At 47.1% G+C, this 25,310-nt stretch overlaps 1 protein-coding gene and 1 long non-coding RNA gene across 6 annotated transcripts in view; one reads left to right on the forward strand and one right to left on the reverse strand.

Annotated features, from left to right (window-relative positions):
- The window catches only part of Myo16 (myosin XVI), a 470,083-nt gene that overhangs the window by 80,302 nt on the left and 364,471 nt on the right, over positions 1-25,310 (forward strand). Inside the window, exon 1 of one of the 5 annotated variants that reach the window (XM_063247023.1) lies at positions 8,697-9,223. The exons of 2 other annotated variants lie outside the window; for them this stretch is intronic. In XM_063247023.1, coding sequence (XP_063103093.1) covers positions 9,196-9,223 — 28 coding nt within the window. In that variant the 5' untranslated portion in view covers positions 8,697-9,195. Of the gene's footprint in view, positions 1-8,696; positions 9,224-25,310 lie in introns of those variants that run through there. 2 more of the 5 variants (XM_063247022.1, XM_063247025.1) reach the window with 2 other exon arrangements.
- Positions 7,530-11,613, reverse strand: LOC134475706 (uncharacterized). The gene is made up of 2 exons (XR_010046890.1): positions 10,878-11,613; positions 7,530-10,559 (listed from the first exon to the last, which is right to left on the reverse strand). It is a non-coding gene; the product is annotated as an uncharacterized LOC134475706 (long non-coding RNA).

Here is a 25,310-nt window from a genome sequence, read left to right on the forward strand (position 1 = left end):
AATAAGCCACTGTCAGATGCAGACCCAAGCAGTATCACAGCAGCACATCAATGCCACTGACCCAGCCACAGGAGAAAGAAAGGGTGGGAGAGTGGGGAGCTAGGCCTCACCCCAGCCTTGGAGCCCTGGCTTCCTGCCTCACTTTACCAGCTGCACCCCTTCTCCTTTCCTTTCTCAGTGGAGCTTTTCCCTATGCACCTGCTTTCCTCTCTCATCTTTCTCTATGCACATGACTTTTAGGACTGGTATTGATCAGGGATGGGAGGATGGGGTGAAGAAGTCAGAAAAGCTGGGTGTGGTGGCACACATCTGTAATCCCAGCTCCTTCGGAGGCTGAGGCAGGAGGATTGCAAGTTTGTAGCCATCCTGGACAACTTAGTAAGGCTGTTTCTAAACAACAAAATAAACATACAACAACTACAACACAATGGCCAAGGCTGTATCTCCATGTTCCCTGAGTTCAGCCCTAGAACTGGGATGGTTAGGATGGGGGATCCAGAAGGTAGAGAAGAAAGTGTCAGAGAAAAGAAAAGTATATGCTGGAGGCTGAGGAACATGGCATGATCGGAACCTAGTTGCTTTTTACAGCAATGACCTGACTGCCCAGTGGGAGGCGATGTCCCCCACCGTATTGGCTCTGGTTCTAAGTGTCCCTTCGAACCAATCTCCCTTTCACTGCCCACGGATAGTGAGTGTTTTCTGTAGGTTTCATGCCCTAGCTTCCTCTTCCGTCAAAACAAAATAAAGATGCTAAGAGAGCTGCAGTGCCATTCTGCTAGGAGGATTAAACGTGCAGTTCTCTGAGGAGTGGGATATTTCCTGGCATGTGATGAACCAGTGCTTTCTGTTTGCTAAATAAAATCAAACCTTCAGAAAAATTTGAAATCACTTCCTAGAGCGTCTTGCTTAGCAGTGTTTATAATTTCATTGTTTTCAAGTGATCTGAATATTCTGACAGCGCTACAGAGAACGATAGACACTGTTCGCTTACTTTCTAATTATGTGCATTTTGGGGCTGCTCGTTGATTGGAAATTTCAGCCACACTGAGGAGGAGAGCAGTGTGATGGTTGGTTCCATCCCAACCCTGTCCTTCTGAGCCAGACTGTGTGCAGCTCCTGGCAGGGATAGTGTGAAGTGGGGATGTTAGGCTGACTGACCAGCACCCCCTTAGCGTGGGTCAGGTCTTCTTCTGGAGGGCACTGTACAGTGTGTCAGGAGAGGCTTAGGAAGAAGCACATGGAAATGCAGGGAGGGGACTGTGAGGTCTGGGGTGGGGATGTGTGCTTTGCACAAACGAATCCACTGCCTTCCCATTTCTCCGTCCCTCTGAGCCCCCTAGAATGGTTCCAACACTCACCAGCTGCATGATCTGATTCTTCCCACTCAAGTCAGTCCCCGCAGTAACAGTGACATTGATGCCTTGCAGATCTGATTATCTAAGAGACGTGGGGAGGAACGATCCCAGCCTGGCCTCTGGCTACTGTCGGCCTCTACCTCTCTCCTGTCCATCTGCGTACTACTGTGCCATGCCAGCTTTATCCTTGAATACATCATGCCCACCCCTTTGGCTGATTTCTCTCCACCTTCTGTGGGTGTCCTTTAGGTGCAACTTCCCCAGAACATTCTCCGACCCTCACAATCTACCTTCCCACCCCACAGGGCCTTGCCTTTCCTAGCATGGAGCTGCCACAGTTCCTTGTAAGCTCTATTGTCAGGGAGGGGCCTAACTCCTGACTGATGCATAGTGGACAACTTCCAGCCTGTGTAGACTTCTGAATTGTGTAAAATCTTAGTCACTTTCTCTGACACCATGACAACTCTAAAGAAGAGAAGTTTATTTGGCTCACAGTTTGTAGAGGTTTCAGTCCACAGTCGCTGGCTGCAGGGCAGAGCAGCAGGGCAGATGGGCTTGGTGCACAAGAAGCAGAAGATTCAGGAGGAGCCAGAAAGGAAGGTAAGGTATTCTGGATCACACCCGTGGGGATCTGCCTGTTCCTACCAGGACCACCTCCTGAGTTCAAGGTCCTGTTTGTGATCCCAGAAGACTCTGGAGGACACCTACATATAAACCGTGACACTTATTCCTGGCTCAGGGTAAACATGGAGCAAATTCTTACTGTGAATGAGTTTTACTCTTCACTATTTCACAGCGGAAATAGACTCCCAACCTGCTAGCTATCAGAAATGCAGAGTTTGTGTTCTCTAAAATGGAGGACTGAATTCTAGGAACAACGGAGGTTAAGAGTGGGAAGAATGTATTGAGAGAAAGAAAGCTTCTGTCTCAGAGGGACAAAAGGGGGCCCAGAAAGCGGTTTCCCACCAATCCCACTTCTCAGGGGTGTTTACTAAGCAAAGCTATAAGGTGAGGCAGGCTCAAGTTGGGATCAAACTATAACCAATTGATAAGATTACACGTACATCCACATAGGTGATATTCTCCCATGGAAAATCACAGGGTGGGTTTGAGGTGGGACAAGACTGGTGAACCAATGAAGTTACAAGCATATTGCTTGCATATTTTAGTGATTAAATGAGGATCCGAGTGGGAAGGGAGCTATGTAGCAAGCATCAAGCACACGTGGGATGGACAAGGACTTTTCCAGAAGGGCTAGGTAAGGAGGTTCAGTCTTCTACTCCAAGGTGACATATGTCTCCTTACAATATCGATCACTGCTGTTCACCTAGGGGACCTATCCAGGTGAGTAGCTTCTTTGTTCTTGAAGCACGGCCTTCAGTGAATGTGCCTCCAGCCAAAATTGTCTTCTGCACTGACCTCTTGAGGGCCAGCCCTGTCTGACTGCCTGTAATATGTCTACCTCACTTAGCTGTCTGTAATAATACCTGCAAGCCTGTAACAGAGGGTGACAATGCGTAAACAGGAACAATACATTTTTCACCAAGATAAAGACAGCATTCGGTTAATAAAGCATCTGAGGTGTCACAGTGTTTAGAGAATAAATTTGGGAATGCACCAGCTGAGTGCCTAGCCTGTGTGTCCAAAGCCCTGCATACCAGCTCTTATGGTTTCCATTCTTTTTCCGAGGAATTTGAAGTTCAGCCAGGTACTGAGGACTTCGGGAGGCGGCAGGCACAGGCTTCCTCTCCAGCAAAGTTTACTGAGGTGCAAGTCAGGAGGGGCCACCCCGGAGGACCCTGGCGACCAAAGGACTCAGCATCTGTCCATGGTCCCCAGTGTACTAAATACACAGAGTGCATCTGTGCTTGCTGCTTCAATCTGGGAGGGGAAGGTGGGATGGAGAGGAGAAGGGACAGGGAGAGCCAGGAGGAGAAAGACAGTGACGGCCAGGATAGGCTGACGGGCTGGGCAGCTTGGTCTCTCATCTTCAAAGCTGATGATTTTCCAGGTAGGTCTTATTTTTGGAAAATACTTTACTTCATATTTCCTCTTCCAGACCTCTTAAAGACATTTGTTAAACTTGAGGCTGTCTCTAGAGATCACACTTCATCAGTGGTAGCCCCAGCTGCAGCCAGGGAGTCTAAAGGAAGAAGGAAGAAGGAAGCCATGCTTGCTCCCAAACATCCTTGTGCTCCATGCTAAGCAAAGCTTCCTAAAATATCAAAGAGCCAGGCAAATTGAGTCTGTTTGAGCTCATGGCTCACAGGAAGGTGGGGCTGTCCTCCACCTCCCCTCTCTCCTCTCCTGCACCTGTCTTGAGAATAGTTAAGTAACAGAAAGACACTTTCACCTCAAGACTGCAAGTGCCATGCCTGTGGAGATGCCTCAGGGTTGTTCATTATGCCCCTGAAGGCACTCCGATGTTTTGGATTTCATAGACAATGGGCAAATGAAGTTTTGGGAACCAGATGGCTGGTTACGAGCTAGCAAGAGGCTCCCATGGGGTATGGTTAAAGACAGATGCAAAGCACTGTCCCAGATTGACTGGTGCACAGAAAGACTGAGAATAGGATTTACAGCAAGAGAGGACTTGTATACATCAAGATAAAATGAGAAGAGTTTATAGGTTATGTGGGATAGAACTGAATTTTGGAGTATGCATAGAAATTGAATGAGTAAACTTTTATGTATGTAAGTGGGTGTACAGTGATTAAATTGAAAGAAAAATAAGGACACAGCTCAACTTGAAATGCATTGTTTTAGATTAAAGGCATAGCTCAACAGGGAAACTATGAAGATGGGTCCAGGTAGTCTTCAAGATTCCTTCCCTCCTTTACTGGAAAATCGAGATGATCTTTAGGTCCTCAGCACAACCACAGACGGCGTGTCCTGGATTACATTTGTACTTAGACCTGTCTGGCTCATTGGCCACCACTCTCAGCTCTAACTGAGGCTGAAACAGCTCCGGGGGTCTCAGCTCCTCCCCGGGCCTGCCCCCTGGTGCCCACCAGCTGTGCACTGGCTCGAGGTGATTGAAGAGCAAGGCAGAGTCTCAGCCATGGCGTGGTGCATCGCTGCCCAGGTACAGGGGCACCACAGCTCACACTGGAGGACCCACTCTAATGAAGGGAAGCGACATCTGAAAATAGGACCATCTTCCTGGAGAGCGGAAACACATATGCTGGAGAGACTTCAGCGTAGAATTTGGCATCTGAGTGAAAAAATTTACAAATGCTTTACAAATGTTCTCCTCTCAATACTCAATTTAATTGGTACTCACTAGAATTCAAGACATTTCATTTTGATCAGGCAAAAAAAAAAAAATCACAGAAGAAATATGGTTGACCAGATGCCTCAGAGGAACAATTAGAACATGTAGTGTAGCCTTGCTGTGGTTGTGTGTCCCTGTGTACCCACACCCGGGTACAGGCATGCACATGCTGTGACACAGAGAGTAGTTTTCAAGAGTATGGCCTTGTAGAGCAACTTTAACTTGTATGGTTTCTCAGCATCGCTGTTGTCTGGAGTCATCACAAGAAGCAGTGGTGATGACTATACTCCTGGCCTCCACGTGGCAGGGTTTCTTCTAGGCACAAGAGCATTGCTCAGCTGGGTTGTTCCTTAGTGGTACCTGAGAACAGCCCTCATGTGTCCCCATTGTTTTCCCAGCCATGCAGGTCTGTATGGTGAGGTTCCTCCTCAGTATCCCATGATTGCCCATGTCTAGCTTAAATGACCATCTGCTCAAGCTGGAGATGGGTGGAGCTTTCAGGCCTGAGGTGAGCATACAAACCAGGAGAGCCCAGCATCGGACAGCTAGTGGGTTCCAGAACTGGCTGGAATCACTGTTGGCTCAGCAGTCAGTGACTGAGGACTGGGGTTGAGCAGAGGGGCAGCCACCTGTTCCGTCACTGAAGGGCAGATAGATTCTGGCCCTGTGGACCCTGGGGTTAACCAAGAAGACTGACTGTATGGCTAGCGCTGAGCATTGATGCAATTTCCTTCTTGGCCACTCACATATCTCCTTCTCTGGCCCCTTCAAGCAAGGATCCTTTTGACTCCTAGGGGCTGGAGTCTTCTTGTCCCCAGAAGATATCTTGGCCCCTTCCAACCTGAAGCACTTGGGATGAGGGACGATATTTCATATGTGTCTCTGGCCATCACGTGGGTCATCTTTGTCCATGGGCCTAAACATAGAGATGATTTTCTTCATCAAATTTGAGCACTTCAGCACCTCGTCTGTTTGCAGGGCAGCAGCCAAGGTGCCCTTTTCATGAGCTTAAATTTGCACTACAGAAAACACGTTGTTCATAATTTATATCCTTATCTGGAATCTTTACAGTAACATATAGTGATGTTCGAGAACTGAAGTTTCAGTGTCATAAGGTGTGAAGGATGGAACTGTTGGATTGGGGAATTGTTTATCAACACATGACCACAATAAACTTGTATGCTGAATGCATCTAACTGAGTCCATCGTGGGACTCTGAGGTAGCATCTTCCTTCGGGCACACTAAACTGTGACTCCTGAATGAATGTGCAGTGCTGAGGTGCTGATTTCTACCTGGAATCATTCCAGTTTCGTTTATTTGGGTGCAGGGGACTTGGAAAATAGTTTGGGCTTATTTGAAAAACTAACCGTTAAAAACAAAAGTATCACATGCTTTTTGAAGATCAGAAATAGTGTTAGTAGTGAGCAGCTGTTTGTGCATAAAAGAGGAAAAGAGGATTTTTAACCCTCCACAATCGCTTTTGAGATAGCCACATGTGACATTTGCAGGGAGAACAATAGTGTATGGTAACAATTCTGAAAAATAATGAAATAACTGTTCTTTATTAGTTGGTTAAATTTCCTGGTGATGCGAAACACCTCCTCCTTCAAATTGCATGGGTTTAATTTTGCCCTTAATAACCAGGCCTGCAGAGTAGATGAGCTGCTGACCACGTATCTGCCCTTACTTCGTCTTCTGGTTGCTTCAAGCATCTGTTCTGATATTATATCTAATGTATGAGATTCGAGAAACTCTGAAATGATCAATGTGGTGACCTGGTACAGAGCTGAGTTTCTTAGGGAAGAACAGAGATCAAGAAACTTCATTAAATTTTAAATTACCATTTTTCCTATCTTCTGAAGGGAGCAAATTTAACAGAATCAAATCTAGTTTGCCATATAGCCATGCCCCTGTTAGACACTAATCATTCCCTGAGAGAGTGATGAACACTAGGAAGATAGACTTTGTGTGGCTAGACATCATTCTTCCAGGGTCCAGAATGTGAGGACGTGGTTTCCAAATACAGAAAGCTAACAGGGCTCCCGAAAGCAGGGAGCTGCATGGAGAGATGGCTCTCCACGTGTAGAGCCAACCTCAGGTGTTTTTGTGAGTCTCTCCGTGTGTCGGCAGCATCTCCTCAGCGCCTCAGAGAGGAGCAGGCATTGCTTCTCAGTGCTGTTGTGCAGACAGACATCTCCAGTTCTGTCACTACTCCCATGCCACGCTGTTAGCTCCATGCGGTGCATCCCCTCAGATTCTAAGACCTGTGGGGGCAGAAAGGGGGTCCCGGGTGTCTCCTGTTGTGCAAAACGATGAGCTGCCAAATATTTACAGAGGAAACCAGTGAGTGAAAAATCAACACTTTAATAATGAGCCGGGGAGCAAGCAGTAGGGAGACGTGAATCCAGACACTGAGCTTTGCTGAGAGTTCCGAGAAGGGGGTTCCAGTTACTTGAAGGACAGATTTCCAGGGTAAAGCAGTGGTATCTTCAGTAGCTTTTGTCTACTGCACCTTGTGCTTCTCTGGATTTTGTGCTTTTGTCTTTTTTGTCACTTAAGGAGTGAGTGTGATGTTATAAATATCAGTTATATTGAAATGTACGCTGTGGGCTGGGATACAGCGCGGTGGCAAAGCTCCTGCCTGGCAAGCATGAGGTCCTGAATTCGATTCCAGGGAACAACAAAAAAAGTGTGGAGTGTGTCTGTGCAGAAGAATCAATTACCAGGAAAGCGATCAATTCAGGTATAAGCAGACAACACAGTTGTTGTACAGCATTATGAAGAGGAGGTAGGGGTACCTGGGCGAGAGAAGCTCCAGTAATGACTTATCACTGTATCACTGTTTCATCATCGCATGCAAACAAAGACGTGCACTGATGTAGGAGGAGACAGCTTGATCTGTGTGGAATAGCAGACACATAAATGCCGCCTGCATTTTTATTGGAAAATACAAAACATACAAGAAAACTTAGAAGTGCACTGTGCGTTCCTTGTGCACAAAGGCTGTGTTGTGGGTGTGGTCCTTCTATTCCTGAAAAGCATCCAGCAGGGTGACTTAGAGGACAATGACCTCAAGGATTCATTGTGGGGTAAATGAATGAATAAAGAATCAGCATTACTGGAGAAAAGTGCAAGTCCTCATTTTAGTGCCTGGGAAAACAGTCACTTGATGCCTACCTGAATATTTTCTTTTCTGTTAATTTTAAAGGCAGCTCTTTCTTCAACAGCAATATCCCTGGGCCTTTCTGTGCTTTATTTCTGACCTTCAGACTGAGGACTAGGGATTTTCCTGCATAGAGCTGACCTACTGTGTGCCAGAACCTGGATTTGAACTCAGCCTGTCCTGATGGAGACCTCAATCTTCCTCTTTTGATTCAGAATGTAAAATGCTTAGAATGCTTTTGGGTGGGAATTAAGAGCTGGGACCCCTTATGACTTAGACTTGCGTTTTAGAATCCTGTTTAATAGCAGCATTGCTCTGAGTTTCACTTAGTAAGGGGAAGTACTTATGCTTCTACTATAACAGGGTGTGAATGTTTAATGCAGTATGCATTTTTACCTCTCAAAATCCAAAACTCGTGTTTTAGGTGATGGTGATGTGCTTGCAAAAAGATCATAACAATGTGTCATTTAGTGAAAATCCATATCCATTTTTATTTTTAAGTGACTTAAACATAACCTGTTACTTTCTTTCACTAACATGGCTGTTGTGAGTATGCCATCTATTTTTATTCCTGTAGACTTTGGGAATCCATATATTTCTTTCTGATTCCAATTCAGCCAGACTTCATCGTAGCTTGTAGCATTAAATCCACGGCAGTCTGCAGAGGTAGTAATATTCTAAATGTTTAAACTGAATGCTTTTTCGGGCTAATTTAAGTTTCGCCTTCCGGCATACATAGCCAGAAGGGCGTGTTGTGAGAGACGATGCAGTGACTTCACAACTTGAGGCAGATCAAAAGATTGCTGGTTCCTAGAGGTGGCTATTTCCAGCTCCTCTGTCAGTTTCCTAGTCACACCCAGCAACTGGGAGCAACTAAAAATAATCGGCATTACTCCCAACTGAGAATCTGGCCACGTTTACCCGACGGACAATGAGCACCATGTGATCCAGGATCCCTGTGCGCTGCCTGCCTCCTGCCTGCTTGTCAGCCTCGTTTGCTGCTGTTTGCCAGCTATTGCACAGGCAGGACAGGAAAGCAGAGCCGCACTGCAGCTCACCTCCTCGAGTGGCACGCCACGGCTAGGCGTGAGCGCCAATTACAGCTGCCTCTTCCTGGAGCTGTGGCGCGAAGAAGGGCGTGTCAATCAAGGGCGCTACAATAGCACGTGCAGCGGGGCTGGCTGACCGCCCACCTAAGAGGCTTCTGCGAACTCCAGTTGCTGCATGAGAATGAGCCGGGAGCTTTTTGCCTGATCACAGAGCAGAGCCTGTGATCAATTATGCATCCCGAGGTAAACTGTCACCTGAGTAAGGACTCTGAATAATGCATTTCCTGGGGACGACTGTGGTAGCACGAGAGAATGCTGGAATTGCTAGCAAGGTTTCTGCCTGAGATGGGAAGATGTCTCACTATCATTTTATCAAGTGCTGTAAGTAAGCGTGGTGATGTGTGCATGTGGTCATTTGTGTGTCCTTGAAATACTACTTTATGCAGATGCCAAATTGAAGGCAGGCTTCTGCTCATGCAGCGCAGACCAGTGACTTTGGAGGCTGTTTTGCAGGCTGAATAGGCTTCACCTTCGTTTGAGAATCTGAAATCATTCCATTTTTATCCAAATGCTATAGTGCAGGGATCTTTAAAACTTTACCTTTAAAAACTGCGTAAGCAACCAATAAAAAGAGGAATTCACAGGAGGGAGTCCTGTAAGGACATTTATGGGTATTAGCACATATTAATCAGGTGCTTGCACATTCACACACACCCATTTTGCTCTCGAGTTTTATGGGTGCAGCTTGCACCCAGTGCTTACCCTGTGAGCTTGATCTCAGGGTGACCCCTGACTGCCAGCTTCTGTCCTTGTGTCATTCACCTTGCAGTGACCCTGTAGTACAGGCTCCAGGCTGATGCCCTTGTGGTGAAAATAGTTTCTCCCTTCCTTTTCTGATGGGTTTGTAAGGACTTTTTTTAGTGCCTGAGTGTTAGCAGGATTTTCTGAGCTAGAGTGTAGCTGTGTCTCTAACTCTGGATGTCTGTAACGAGGAAGAAGACATATTCATAGCAAAAAGACATTACTATACGTAATATTTGTCTTTTCTGGCACTTCTGCAAACTTCTGTACATTTCTATCATGACCTCAAAGTGACAGAGGAAACTGATAGACAGCGGTCTCCTGTGAAGATGAGGATTTTGCTGAGAAAGGACGTTGCAATGTAAATTAAGTAGCAAGGACAGGGACACATGCTTTGAATGAATCTTGAGTTTTGCCGTTAGGGAGAAGTAAAAATGCCGCTGCTGCTTGGGAATGAGGAAATACTTGCTTTTCTTGTGTCTGGGGTACAGAATGCAGAGAGAAATGACAGCTCGACAGCTTCGGAAACTCCTCCCTCTCTGGAAACACCCAGAGAGCCATGCTTTTAGCCAGTAGATCAGTTTTAACTCTGAAAAGAATGCACTGATCAGCTTGTAAGTTTGTAAATTAGCTCCTTAATAAAAATTGGGCATGCACAGCCTATTTTTAAATTACGGTCTAATTGTTTGCTGTGACTCGTGAAATCCTGAGGTCATTCTCTTGGTAGCATACCTACAGGGCAGCGCCCTCGGCTGGGTTTCGTGTTGCTTCTCATGTTCTCTTGCGTTGGCAGAATCCCATTATTCTCATCTCTGCACCGCTGCAGAGGAAATTCGTGAAATCCGCTGGTGGCTCTTGCTAGGAATGCAGGTGCTCATTTGGGAGCCTGAACGTCTGGCCCGTGGCAGCCATGGAGCTGGGATGGAAGGGAGAGAGACAAAGATGTGACAATTCAAGGAGCTCTTAGACCCCATACACAGTACGAGGCTGCCATGTCCCCCCTCATTTCATTCTGGTGTCATGGAATTATCTGGGTGGGGAATTTCAGAAACTTAAAAGAAGTGATGCCACCTAGCAGATGGAGGCACTTGAGATAATTCTGCTGCTCCATCAGTATGGGAGGTTCACTCTAAAGTTAATGAACTAATGATTTTCATTAATGAAAATATGTCCCCAAGTGCCTGGGAAAAAGGAACTCCTGATGAATTTATCAAAGGAGTTAGGAAGTCCTTACCAAGCAGGTGTCTGTTTTCCGAGCTCCAAGTGTGGCCGTCTGTGTGATGGACAGAAGTGTGGATATTCCGCAGTGCTGACCTCACTGCAGAAATGACAAAAAGGACTTCAGTAATAGGATTTCCTGGAGGCTGAGCCAGCTGGGGTTGTTCCCTGTCCTAGAAAGAACACATCTTCTGCGGGATCCTGAAGGATGACTAGGCTACAGGAAGAAAAATTAGTCTTTTATGGCAGAACACAGGTTTGTAGATGAAGGTCATGCTTTGCAGTTTGAAGGTTGCTCCTGGCGCCTTTTAACCAGGCATGTTGCCTGGTTCCTTGCAGTAGCGAGCCCCACAGTCCCTAGCAAGGTCCACTGGCCTCATCCTTTTCGCTCACTGCTCCCTGCGCTGCTCCGATGTCACGTCGTGCTGCTCTGATCCTCTTCTTTGGCCTTGGTTGGTTCCATTCGGTGTCCACACTGGGGCGGGCTGTGGTGTTTGGGCTCTGGGCTAGAATCCTGGACCTCTGCAATGTGCAGCTACAGTGTCACATGAGGTCCACACCAGGCACAGGAAGCCTCCGGGTGGCGCTGCAGCCCGCCCAGGAGCGATGCTTGTGAAGAACTTCCAGTCCCAGGGAGATCTTGTTAATCCTGTGCATACCAAGGGCCTGGCTCAGCCTCATGGTGGTCACCCTGGCTGTGGTATTGCTGTCTGTAAATGGCTCTACACTTCCAGGATGATCTGCAGCATGAGATGTTTCGCTTCAGAGAAAGAAAACCTGAAAGCATCGAAAAGGGAAGCAAACAGAAGATGCGGTAACTGGATCTGTGCTGTTTCCCATGGCTTCTGATGTCACGGGAACGGGCTTTGTTCTCTGCATCCCATGTATCTCGTCTGGAAATGTCAGAGGCTGGAGCGTGACAGGATGTAGCAGGGAAGTTTAAGAACATTTCTGCACAAAGGCCCCTCTTCCTCCTCTAGGGCCCGTGGTCATCAGTGCTGTCTCCATGGAGATGCCCGTCCTGTAGCCTGCCCGTACTGCCCCTGGTCAGGCGCCCAGTGCAGTTGCCCGTACCCTCTGCAGCACTCGAGAAAACACGCCTCTCCCAGGTGACCCCCGCCTTCCCCAGAGGCTTCTGCGAGGGACCAGAGTCCTGGGCTGACCCCTAGAGGGCCGTCAGAGAGCTCTCAGGGTCTGGATCCCGGGTCCCAGCGGGCATCGCTCCCTGCCCTCTCTTCGCTTCCCCAGCTTGTACCTGCCTCTCACCTGCAGCCTATCCTCTCTCCTTCTGCAGTGGCACAGAAGGCATCACTGGCCCAGCCAAGAGGGCTCCGCGTAGCTGTGGGGTGCGATCTCTCCCTTGGCCTCTCTCTTCTGCAGCATGGAATTGTCCCCAGGCCTGCCCCAAGCCTGTGTGCTCCTTCTCCTGCTCCTTCTCCGGCTCACCTTCACTCTCCAGTGTCCTCAGCTTCTTCCCCACCGTTCCCCGTTCCATCAGGGATTCAGTGGCTCTGGACGCCACCTTTACAGGATCCACTGGTCCCCGTGTCTCATGCCCATGCTCTGACTTCACGCCCACCTGGTGCCTCTTTCCAGCCTGTGGGTCCCTTCTGCCTTCACTTCGCCCGCTGGAGCCCACTTTGCTGAGGCACTGTGCAGACTTGGTCCGGACACTTCCCCAGATCCCCGGAACCTCACCCACTCCCACAGCTCACAGCGTCACCTGTCGTTCCTTGATGGCACCTTTAACCCAGATGTGCCCTCCTGAGCCACGCTGACCTCTCTGTGGGCATCTCTGTGGGACAATGATGCAGCCAAGTCTTCTCTCTGATGTCCCATAGCTAAGTGATATTGCACAGTGTGTCTTAAACCATTCCATTATCCAACGTGTCTCTTTCTAATCGGCGTTAAAACATTATAGTCAGGCAGTGCGGCTCACGCTGCAAAAGCATTGATTCCCAAAAAGCAGTAATGCTACTTGAACAGCCCTGGTGAGGCTGCTCGCAGAGACACCGCTGGATTTGTCTCAGGCTCCCATGAGCCTGGGAGCAGCACCCCTGTGTCCCACCAGCCTGGACTAGGTCCCTCTTCCAGGGATGCTAACTCCATTCCTGAAATACAGTTTCTTGTAATGCTTGTGATTTTACTTTACTTTTTAGTATATGTTTGAGATTCATAATAAACACGTTGGTTATGGGACTGAGTCCCTTATACGTACATCTTAATCCTTTTACTTCCCCTTCCCTAGCCCTCCCTCACATCTTCTCCCCAAACTCCCTTCCCATCTCCACAGAGTCTACAGAATACTACTCTGCCATAAAGAAGCATAAATGTGAGTCACCTGGAGACTGTAATGTTAAGTGAAACAAATTAGACACACAAGCTTAAGTGTCACACAGCTTTGCTTACATGTGAAACACTAAATATAAATAATTAGAAGTGCAAAATGAAGGACAGATGATAGGAGACAGGAGGTAGAATTTGTGGTATTCTGTTGTACTATTGGTTAAGGAAGTTCCCTTCATTTTGAAATGGTTTTGTTTCTTCAAATCTGTTTTCACTGTTTATGTTAAACTCTTATCCTTTTTGTCACCAGGTTTATGCAATCTATCTTATAAGGGGAAATTAAATCTCCTCTGAATAACTTTGTGCTGAAAATAGTCTTCTTCCTTCATTCTTCTGTCTTTGTTTTGGGCGCTCACTGGTGGCTGAATGTGGGAAACGCTGTTGCTGTGTTTCCCTTGATGCTTTTGGTCTCCTGGTTGCTGTGTGCGTGTGAGGTCTGCTTCCCTGCAGTCCAATAGCCTCCCGCTTTTCAGTCTGAGCTTTCATTTCTGTATCTTAGGCCGGCGCCTGTGTGAAGTGAAATGAGGAAGGGTCCCCCATCTTCCCACCTCCCACATCACCCGAAATGCACTCGCTCCTGGTTTCCATGGGCGGCATCCATGCCTTCACTGAGCTTAGGGCCTGCTATTTGATTAGTTCTTATGACTGTAGAGTGAATTGTGCCATCTGATAAAGTGAATCATCTCTACGGAAACTCTCATTTTTTCTTAGATAAGTTCAAATATTTATTTTTCAATATTAAAATATTTTAAACGTGTTGCAAAAGAAACTATGTAAATACCAAGTCAGGATTTTATGAAAGGTATCCAGCAATTTGGATTCAAAACATACATCAGAGTGAGATCTGTAGATGGTACTCCCTGTACCCACTAAATAATCTGTTTCTGTACACAGCACCTCATTTAGCAGGTGCTTATCTCTACACAGCACATGTGTAATTATGGACTGGCCTTGTTAGCAACACTGTGTTATGAGATGTTGTTATAATAAACGATGCTCTCACACCGGTGATAAGCCTAGCACTGATAAATGTAACGCAGTTAAGAAAAAGATAGAACTCATTAAATGTACTGCTAAACGGAGCTCTCTAACCTTAGATACCTATTTATAGCCACAACCTCTCTCGCGTGCATGCCATATGCATATACAGCTTTTGAAAAAGGAAAGGGGATTGTCTTGCTTATTTTGTCATTTCTGGGACAAAATATCCAACACCTGAAGTTAAAGGAGGAGGGGTTTATTTCAGCTCAAGGTTTATAGAGGTTTCATCCGTAGTCAGCTGGCTCCAAGGCAGGGCAATGTGGCACAGGGGCATCGCGGAGGAGAAACAGTCCATGGCACAGCAGGCAGGAGCAGATGTCAGAGCAGCAGATGGAACCTCCTTTCCCTTTTATGCCATCCAGGCTGCAAGGCTATTGGGTGGTTCCAACCATGCCCACAGTGGGGCTTCCCATTATCCATACCCAGAACTGTGCTAAGCCAATCTGTGAACCCAATAATTATAAATATGGCTATAAATATAATTACCACACTCTAGATTCAGTCACCTCCACAAAGCTCCACCCATGAGCACGTGAGGCTTTGTAGGGACATCTAGACACAGACCATCACAGGGACCGAGAGATGGAGGCGGAAGGAGGATGTGAAAGGAATTAAGGTATTGTTTGTTCAGGTGTTGTTCATCCCCACAGTGAATGGAATCACCATGTACTGCAAACAGGCACTAATAAAAAACCAGAAATCTTATTGAACTGTTGTTTTCCAAGCCAGCCAATGTCCTTGCTCTGTTGAGGTTCCCTGCCAGTGAGACAAAGAGCAAGCAAGTAACAAACAGAAAACAGCAACAATAGCAGCAGCAGCAGCAGTAAAATTTTGCAGCTGCAGCTGCTGTGAGGAAAATAAAGGGATTTTAAAAAGAGCTAAACATATGGCCTAGGGCATAACAAGGGTAAGAAAGTATTTACATGGATCCTTAGGAAAGTTTCTTTGAAGAAGTGATTTCTGGTCATGAAGTAGACCTGGGGGCTTTTTTATTAGTGCATGTTTGTAGCCAGCAGAGGGAACAGCAAGTATCAAGGTCCTGGGGCAGGAGAAAGCATGTTTCGGTCATTAAACTAGACAGTCGAAGCCCCCAAATTAACTGTTTTCCTTATCACATTGTTATTTCTCCCCCTAAACAATAGTTAAATGGTACTTTTTATTTGAATGATCTTAGCTGCTTAGGCCAATATTAATAGTCACATTTACAGGGACTTTATGAACTTTATGAAGTTCCCCCTCTCACCCAATTACCACATTCTAGCTCTGTGCTATTACTGTGCAAAATGCTGGACTCTTGTTGTTCCCCCATATCTCAGATTATTGCATGGTTTCTGTCAGCGAGCATTCTGACCCCACCTCCCTGCCTCCTGGTTACAGCAGCAGACACTCAGGCTCCTGGCTCAGTGCTACATACACACACACACACACTTCTGGTTTCTCCTCCCCTTGTGCCAGGCGCTGCCCTATGCACAGAGTTCGTGTGCATAAGTGGCCTCCTTATGCTCCAGGTGTTCACGATCTAGAGTGGAGCTGGCAGGTGAGTAAGCAGAGTTCCACACACATCTGTCAGACAGGACCATGCGGGCTTCAGCTTGGTCATTTGATGGCCCTGCAGGGTCAGGACAAAGGGGAGGCTAAGGCAGGAAGCATCCAGGTGGCAGGTGCAGGTCTGGATGTCTGTCTGACGAAAGGGACGTTTCTAAGATACCTGTGCAGTCACGAGCCGAGCATCAGTGCCACGCTCTGCACCTTGCTTTCTCCTTTCTTTCCTTCCTTCTTTCCTACCATCCTTCCTTCCTTTGGGGGCGGGGTCTGCTGAGGGTGGTCATTTCACCTCCGCCATCTTTGGTGGGGCTGCAGTGTCCCTGGCCTGCTGTTTGTCAGACTCTCTAGCTTCGTAAAGTCAAAACCCAAGTGGGCCTCTGGGTCCTGTGTGCCCTGCACCCCAGAAATGTCCAAGCTTCCCCTGTGCTCTCCCTCCTGAAGCAGAGCTTCCTGATCACGGGGAGGTAGGAAGCATGGGACCAGGCTGCCCTCTCCCTGGAAGCAGTTGGACTCTCCTAACGTATTTTACCAGTAAGACTGGAAAGTGAAGATGTGAGTCAGCGAGGTCACACGTAGGGGGTGCAGATGGCAGTGGCTCCAGGGACCAATGGAGGGGCTTTCAGACAGCTGACCCCAGGAGGCTGTTTTGGTGACACACGTCCATCTTACATGGACGTGGGTGTCAGGAAGCCTGATGTAGTGTAAGGATCCAGGAAAGAAGTAGTGAAAGGTGGTGCAGGTCAAGAACTGTGGGAAGGCAGGCAGGAAATAAGCTTCAGTGGAGGGAGAGGGTCTCAGTCAGGGACAGGAGGGAGGCAAAGGACAGCTGTGCAGGGAGAGGGACCCACGGAAGAGTGTCCGCCATGGTGATGGAGTCAGTGCAGGGTCTGGACCACAGGGACTCAGCATGGAGGGCACAGAACACACAGAGCCAAGTGCCAGGGGGAGAATCAGAGCCAGGGAATGAGGGCAGGAGCACGTGTCAAGGAGTTCATTTGTTATTTAGAGCAGGAAACCTGTATGTTTTTAAATCCACCTTATTGAATTTGATCTGCTGCTGCTAAATGCATCTTCAGTCCATCTTTGAAAACTGAAACTCTTATCTGTCCAGATGTGTGTGAAACCCTTCCCATTTTCCCAGTTCCCACGATGAAGGAGAAGAGAAAGCCTTGGAGGCTCTGGATTGGGACTGTGTGTTTTAATCTTTTAACCTCTTTCAATGCTTACAAAATAAAATAATGATCATAACCATTAACCCATCACAAAATCCACCGCAGCAGCACAGGCTCGGATCAGCTTAACAGAAAGGGCTTTGTAACTAATCATCATAAAAAAAAGTTAATGCCAGAATAAAACACAGGATTCTGTGTTTAAAATTGTTGTAAACCAGGCATGGTGGCAAATATCTGTAATCTCAGCATTCTGAAAGGCTGAGGCAGGATGACCACAAGTCTGAGTCCAGCCTGGGCAACTTAGTGACTTAGGAGACGCTGTCAAAAAGATCAGAGGGCTGGGGATGTAGATGTGGCTCAGTGTGAAGGCCCTGGTTGAATCCCCAGTACTGCGTGCGTGCATGCATGTGTGTGCATGTGTGTCTGTGTTGGGGGAGGAAGATGGTCTTGCACGAATCACTTTTGTACAATATTTGGATCACGTCTTTTCTAAACCGCAGATTCACTGTGCTTTGATTTCTAAAGCCAGGTGTGGCCTCCTGTCACTCTGGAGTCCATTTAAATGGTCCTTAAACTACTGGGTTTTAAACTCACTTAGGTATTCAGAGCACTAGGTAGAGGTCACCGTGGGAAGTTCAAGTACTATATCATCTCTCAGACAGTTGCGGTTGAAAAGCTTAATTAGAAGCTGCTCCGTACTTTAGAACAAGATAATAAAATGCAAAAGGCAAACTCTGATAAGCAGGCATGAACTGAGGGTGCATACTAAGCTCAGCCCTCGGTTTTGTTTAGCTTGACTTTAAAGGTCTTTCACAAAGAGGTCAAGGTTGAAAGGATAATTAAAGGTACAGAGTGTAACGGTCTTCTGAATGGGGAAAGCTTAAGGGGTTTGAATTATTTGTTATCTAGAAATGAAGAGTGACAGGAGAGGCAGGTACAAATTAACAGTGGTTTTCTAGAATCCTTGGCCATTCCTCCCTATTCAGGCTTTGAGTAGGAGAGGAAATGTGTTTAACTGAACTGAACACAAAAGTGAAAGGGATAGATATGCCTCCTGGTGCCTCATATTTTAAGAACATGGACGTCATACCTGTAGAGGGAGCATCACTAGGGAAACAAGTCTCGTAAAGGCTGAATCGCACCCCAAATCTGTAGCTCACTGGACTTCACTTTGAGCACCACCTGTTAGGTTCAGCTTTGGAGGATGGAGATGAACCTTTCCATGCACACTCATGAACGGAATCCTGCAGGACCACAGAGTGCTTTGCCACTTCCATTTTTCAGGGGTTGTAATGATTTTTTTTTGTCTTTTTCCTTTTTATCGGTACCAGGGATTGAACTTATGACTGCCTGCTTGCAGGGCAGGCGCTTATGCTGCTGAGCTAAATCCCCAGCCCCAGGGGTTGTAATGATTTATACTTCGGGGTCCCCCAAGGCCTACATGTGCACACAAGCAGGACTTTGGAGAAGTGGCTGGAACATGGGTTTATGGTAACACATTTAGGTTGTGTGATAGTGGACCAGGCCACGGATGGGCTGATAGCTGGGGGTGATGCTGGGAGGTGAATCCTGGGAGAAGAGGAGGGTCACTGGGAGGGCGGCCTGGGTGTGTATAACCCTCCTCCTCCCATGAACACTCGCTTCTTCCTGCTTTCCCTGCCGTGGACTGTTTCCCATCTGCCTTGGAGCCAACCCACTACACACTGAGACCTTTATAGACTGTGACCCAAAATTAGCTTTTCCTCCTTTAAGTTGTGGGTGTTGGGAATTGTGTCCCAGACATGAGAAAGTGACCAAGATGGGGCTCCTCAGCCCTTAGCCTTCCTTTTCTTCTCACCAGTGATCCATGTATTACCTTCCCTGGAGTTCACAAGCAAAATGTTTTAAATTATATCCACTTTAATCTATTTTCTGTTTTCACACAAAAAGTTATAACACACTGCCAGCATTCCTTTAATTTGAAACAATCAGAGTCATTGAGGCTGGAGCCTGCAGCTGTTTTTTTTTTTTTTTTTTTTTTTTTTTAATCGGTACTGGGATCGAACTCACAACCGCCTGCTTGCAAGGCAGGTGCTTATGCCGCTGAGCTAAATCCCCAGCCCCGTGCAGCTGGTTTTGAAAACGGAGCTATCACTGCTAAAAGCAGAATTCTGTAAACAGAAGGTGTCTCACCTATAAATCCCATGGATTTGCTAGAGCGAAGTGAAAACAAGACCAGGGGGAGATTCCGTCTCAAGTGCTGGATGTTGGAGGTGAGGTCAGGATCCTAACCCAGAGTGACCCAGGGGTGGACGCATGGCAGGGTGGGTGTAAAGGGGAGGTAAAGAAGCACTGTGTGCGTTCTCTGATCTCTGCTGCGGTGAGTGGACTAGGAAGGCAGCCAGTGGGGTCTAAGAACCAGGGAGACTCCACCATCGTCCTTCAGGGCACTGGGGCTACTCCCAGGTGTCCCAGCCTCTTCTCAGGCCTCATTCATGTCTGGATATCACTTGCTTCTCCAAGACCTGGTGCTTGGTTTCCTTCTGTGAGCAGTGAGAATAAAGATGTCCTTCTGGTCCACTTCCTCGGGGGCCATGGAAGCTCCCTACCCATAATGTCCCATCCCTCCTGCCCGTTTTTCACTCATCTGTTGGCACTGCCTGGGCCACTGCTGGGTCCCCTGTAGGCGAGGGCACAGACAGGAAGCAGAGCCCTGAAGGACGCCATTTAGTGACAGAGGGTGAAAGCACTTGGAGATGTGGGAAAGGTGGCACCATGCTCTCCCTCCCTCCCATTGGCAGAGCCTGCCCCCCTGGTGTCTTACCTCCCTGACTCCTCTGTTTTATACCAAGTGACAGAGCCTGGCACCTGTTCACAGACAGCATTCCCATATTTTCAAAAATGATTTATTTTGTTTGTGAAACCATAAGCAAAATACCCTTAGATGGGTCACAGATGCATGTGACTCCTCACAGTGAAGGTAATGTCTGTGTATCACAAGCTCATACTAAAAGGATGTGCCTGTGCACCGAACATGCCTCAGTGTTCCGTGACCCTAGTTCAACATTTTGCCTTGCAGCAGTTTGAAAGTTGGGCTCTAAATTAGCCTCTGCGGTTATTGCTGTGTGTGTTTTGTGAAGTCAGATTTACTGAGTTTTACACACAGTGCTTTCTTTTTAGGTGTATAGATCAACGCATTTTAACAAAAGTACATCAACTTGTGAGTGTTCTACACTCGATATTGGACATGTTTCTTCCTCCAGGATTTCCCTGTGGTTTGTGAAATCAGTCTTCTCTCTAACCTCCAGAGCCCGTGGGCTGCAGGTCTGATTTCTGTTCTGGAATCTTGTCACTTTGTGTCAGTGAGATTATAAAAGCTGTGATCTTTTGAGGTTGATTCCTTACCTAGCACACTGCGGTTGGGATCCGTCTGAGTTGTTCTGTCTTCCAGCGGTTCATTTTGCTGAACTCCTGAGTGCGTTTCATTGCCTGGGGACACAGTGGTGGATTACACTGTTCACCTGTGAGGAAACATTTCTGTGTTTCCTGTTTTATGTGTTGTAAGTGAAGCTTTTGTGAACAGTGTTGTGATAGTGACCCTGATTATCCATGGGAGGCTTGAGAGATGCCTAGGGTTCACTGAATCCTGCGAGTGTCTTGGGGGACATGGAAGTGTGACTTGGCCTCTTCCTCTCTGGCTACTCTTGTCCTCCATTTTTCGGTGTCACAAATTGAGGTGCGTTTCTGCCCCAGGTCCTTCTGTCACACTATTTCTGCCTCAAAGCCAGCCCGCCATGGACTGAACACTGAAACCATGAGTCAAGTAAACCTTTTTCTTCTATAAATTAACCTGGTCAAGAACCCTGTGATGAAAATCTTACTGATATAAATCTCTACTGGTTTTTGTGTGTAGCTATATTTTCAGTTCTCTCTGATAAATGACCAACAATACAATTTTTGGGTCATAACAAAAGTGTGTTTAGTTAGTTAAAGAAACTGGCTGTTATTCTAGAATACAATGCATCTACAATCCTCCTATGTCAACGCACATTGAGATCTGTTCTCTTTACTCCTCAGGGGTCCCCTCACTGTCTCCTTTCACTTCTTTGTGGGTGTTTTTGTCTTTCCCAGTTTCTGTCTTTTATGAGCGCCGCTTCTATAGCTATTCGAAGATAAATCGTTTGCATGGTTTTCTTTGCCACAGCAAGTACTTTGCAGTGGGACTCGTTTGGCATCTTGACCCAGGGAAGGTCCTGAGTAGCAAGCAAAAGCCATGGAAATTGCACTGGATTTAGTCCCGAAGCCGTGGGGGATGTTAAATGAACAATCTTGTGTCCTTAAGATGTTGGTTAGAGAGCTCTAGCCCAGAGAGAAGCGGCGGGTCCCGTCTTTGTGCTGAGTTTCCTCCATCTCGGGTCCAAGGCTCCTCTTGCTCTAATCTTACTTGTGCATCCTGGGTTCCCAGCGTGAGGGCCATGCTTTGGCTCATTCTGCTAATAGAGCAGGACTCCTGCCTCCATGCCGGGAGGCCCAGCAGCGTCAGCCCAAGGACACCCCTCAGTGTCACGCCAGACATCATCCAGCTTCTGAACCAGATTCCTGTGCCTGCTCCACCCACTCTCTGTCCAGGCTCCTGCTATCATACTTGGAGCAGATGTCTGTCTGTCTGTCTGTCTGTCTGTCTGTCCACTCATCTATTAATGGATATACCATCTGCCTAGATGATTATAATCATGGATGAAGTAAAACTTATCATTGTTTTCTTGTATTGACCCATGAGAAGGCTTCCCTCTGTGAATGACTAGTTAATACAGTGCTTTTTAATGGAAGGTCCGTAATCTGGGCATATTTCAAGCTGTTGCATGAAAAGAATTCTTAAGGAATTTAAATGGCTATTTGTAGGTGACAGTCTCTGAAAACATAGCACCCATAGTGTACTTTTCCACTTTTTATTATCTTGTTTTAATTCTGCCTTCATTTATGAATTTGAGCAGAAGTGAAACTTAGAAGGATGCCATAGTAACTGGTTTTCCACAGTGCTGTTAACGGCACAGGTAGAAAAACTCGAGTGTAAGTATCACACGTGAACATGCTGAAGAAGTAAGCTTAAAAACCAAGCCCAGGGGTGGAGGGGGGGCCGCTGGGGATTTAGCTCAGCTGCGTAAGCGCCTGCCTTGCAAGCAGGCAGTTGTGAGTTTGATCCCGGTAAGGAAAAAAAAGACAAAAAAAAAAAAAAAAAACCGTAGCCCAGAATTCAGCTGTACAAAAATAAAGGTACTGTTAAAGTCCTCAAAACAACAACAGCAAAAAAGGATTCTCAGTTGGTGACTTTTGATGGAGTTTACAGTAGCATTTAGACTAGAAACAGGTGATACCAGTGGCACCCATTAGCCGCCAGTTTATGAAAACTTCGGTGTTACCCTGTGTTGCTTTATGCTATCATTTCAGATGGTTTTGTGCCCTGTCTCAACCCCAAAATTAAAGTCAGAGCCATGTTGCTGGGGACACAAGGGTGCAGTGGGCGTCTCTTATCTTCTGTGCCTTCTCCCTTATGGCCAGGGCCTCCTTTGTGTCGGGTCTGGGGTGGGTCCAGGATCTTAGCAAAGAATCACAGCTCGGTTAATCAACTGACTTGAAGTTAAGATCAAATTTGCATAAATGAAATCTGACACGTTAATGGCATTCACAGTAATATTAGATAAAGGATAATGTCATTAATAGTTATCCATTCACATAAAAGATTGCCACTAATACTCTTTAACAGAGTCTTATTTTAAAGATTTCTATCTCTTCCCAATACTTGCAGTAATTTTCATCGTTAAAGACAATCCCTAAAAAGACGATCCTCCTGCCTCAGCTTCCCAAGTGCTGGGATAACCGGGGTGTGCCACCATGCCTGGCCCATAGTTTTAAAAGATGTAATAACTAATGAGCTGAGGCTTGTTGCTTACCTGCAGAAACTCAGATTAAACACCAGACTCAGACATTGTCTGAAAAGAGTCACGTAGTGGGCTGTGCGTTCCCTTCTCAATGCGCACGCAGCTCTAATCCTGTGGGTTCCGGTGCTGGCCTGTGGGGATCAGCCACTGGACCTTGGGGGTCCGCCACCTGCATCCCGCCCTGCACACTCACACGCTCCTCCTCCAGCCCCGGTGATGCACATGTGGAGTTTTCCCTCCCAATCACTCCCAACTTCAGTGACTGCTTTGTCTTCTTTCCTGCACCGTCTCCTGAAAGCGCTTTTCTCCTCCTGGTCCCTGTTGTCTCTTGGCCACCCAGTCAGCCCTGTGAAAGTCACTGAACGGACAGATCCGTGGGGACAGGAAGCCTCTTAGAGTTTGTGGGAGGCAAAGGCAAGGCAGGAACAAGCTTCTCTTTGCTCAATGGGACCCTTCTGCAGTGAGGTGTCTGCAGATGGGAACACAGCTCTGCGATCCTACAGAAGCTCTGAGTTGCAAAGCTTTCAGGGAGTGAGTTACATGGTGACACGGATCATAACTCCATGGAGCCTACGTGGAGAGGTGGTGGCATTTGTGCTTGACAGGCCTTGGAGCAGGAAACACAGTCTCAGTTTTCTTTTCTCTATTTTTTACCCTGTAGCAGCAATTGAACCAGAACTATTTCCCTGAGCTGTGTTCTCTGTCTTCTTAAATTTTTATTTTTGAGACATTGCCTTGCTAAGTCACTAAGTTAACACTAGCTGGGTTTGAGGTTGTGATCCTCCCATGTCAGGCCTCCGACTTCTGGGGTTACAGGGGTGCACCACCACTCAGAATATCTTGCAATGACTGAGTAAGTTGGTGGATGACTGAACTAATTGGTGCTGTGGAGCCCACGGTCCAGGAAGGTGATGAAACCCTTCTAGAAATTTTACCTGCAGCCATGGAATTTCAGTTAAAAAGAGAGGACACAGAGAGGCTGTCAGCATTAGCACCTACTCATGGGCCTAGAACCAGGATGTTGTTTCAGGACCCAGACCCTGGAGTCAGAGCAACCTGGCTGCAGCCCACGATGAGGAAGTTGAGGGTGAGGCTGTTCACCCCCAAGACCTAGGCACTGGGGAGGCTGGGTGCAAAGTGCCCAGCCTGGCAGGAGCAGTGAGCCAAGAGTCTTCAGCCTGCGTTGGGGGGGCTGACAGAGGATGAGCTCAGAGGATGCAGATCTGTCTGTCCTGCTGAGTGTGAACCCGAGGAGGACTCCCATGAACCGGGAATTGCAAACACATGGGCTCTATGCTTGTCTGAAGTGGCTTAAATCCCAAAGCCTTGCTTCTGTTGGACGGGACAGGATAGCAGCTGGCGCTTCCAGATCTTGATTCACCATGGTTGGAGCAGGAGGTTGGGACACCACTGCCCTGGGGACTGCGAGGTCCAGGCCATGCTGTGCTATCTACCTGGATGGCTCCCAGTGGCAGCATTGCTCTTACAGGGCATGTGGAAGTGTCCTCCAAGCCACCCACCTGCTGACATTGCTCAGGAATTTGCCATGGGATTCTCTCTGTGAGCTGGGTGTGAACACAGAGGGGAGAAGCTCTTTGGGGAGTCACACAGCCAGCACATGGTGGAGGGAGCATCTGAAACCACACAGTTGGTACCCAAGGGCAGAGCCATAGAGCACAGTCTCCACAGGCCGGGCTGGCTCTGGGGTGTAGAACGCAGGCAAACCATGCAATGGCAGTTCCACATGAGCTCGGTTCCCTCCGCCAGCCATGGTTTACAGACATGGGGTCCACGTGGCAGAGACCTCGAGTACCACATCAAGTGACACCTTTCAGTATTATATCCTGGAGGGACCAGAGGCTGTAGATCTGTGTCCATGGAGAGCTGGTTATCATAATGAAGCAACATGTTATTAAAGAAGCACTGTAAGGAAAATACTAAATGTATAAGAGCATGGATGGATGGGAAAACTATAAATTATGCAGAAATTTTTGTGCCATGTATATTTGTTTTATTTCCATTGTAATTTCTAAGTATTTGTCACATTTTTTCCACTGGAAAAACATCTCACGTAATTGGATGGAAACCTGTGGCATCACTTCTAGATAGCATGAATTTATCTTTTTAAATGTAGCTGTAAAGCCGTGAGGTGAAAAAGATTACTGATTTTCCCAAAAAGAATGAATGTTCTTTGAGTTTACTTAAATAGTTGAAGTTCCTTTCTCTGTATTTGAGAGGAGAATCTCAGAGCAGGATTATGAGAGACAGACCTTGTGTGCCTAAACCTTTAGGTAACCGGGGCCACATGGACTCCGCCTTGCCCCCGTGTGATTTCTACTGCTTTTGCTCTGTAAACAGAGATGTGGTCCTGCTGCTTGATTGCAGGACATTAAAATTTAGGGTGCAGCAGGGTTTTCTGGGCTCTGG

The sequence above is a fragment of the Cavia porcellus genome, unplaced genomic scaffold (assembly GCF_034190915.1).
Source record: "Cavia porcellus strain 051 isolate PalLab524CR breed Dunkin Hartley unplaced genomic scaffold, mCavPor4.1 scaffold_4, whole genome shotgun sequence".
Taxonomy (NCBI): Eukaryota; Metazoa; Chordata; class Mammalia; order Rodentia; family Caviidae; genus Cavia; species Cavia porcellus.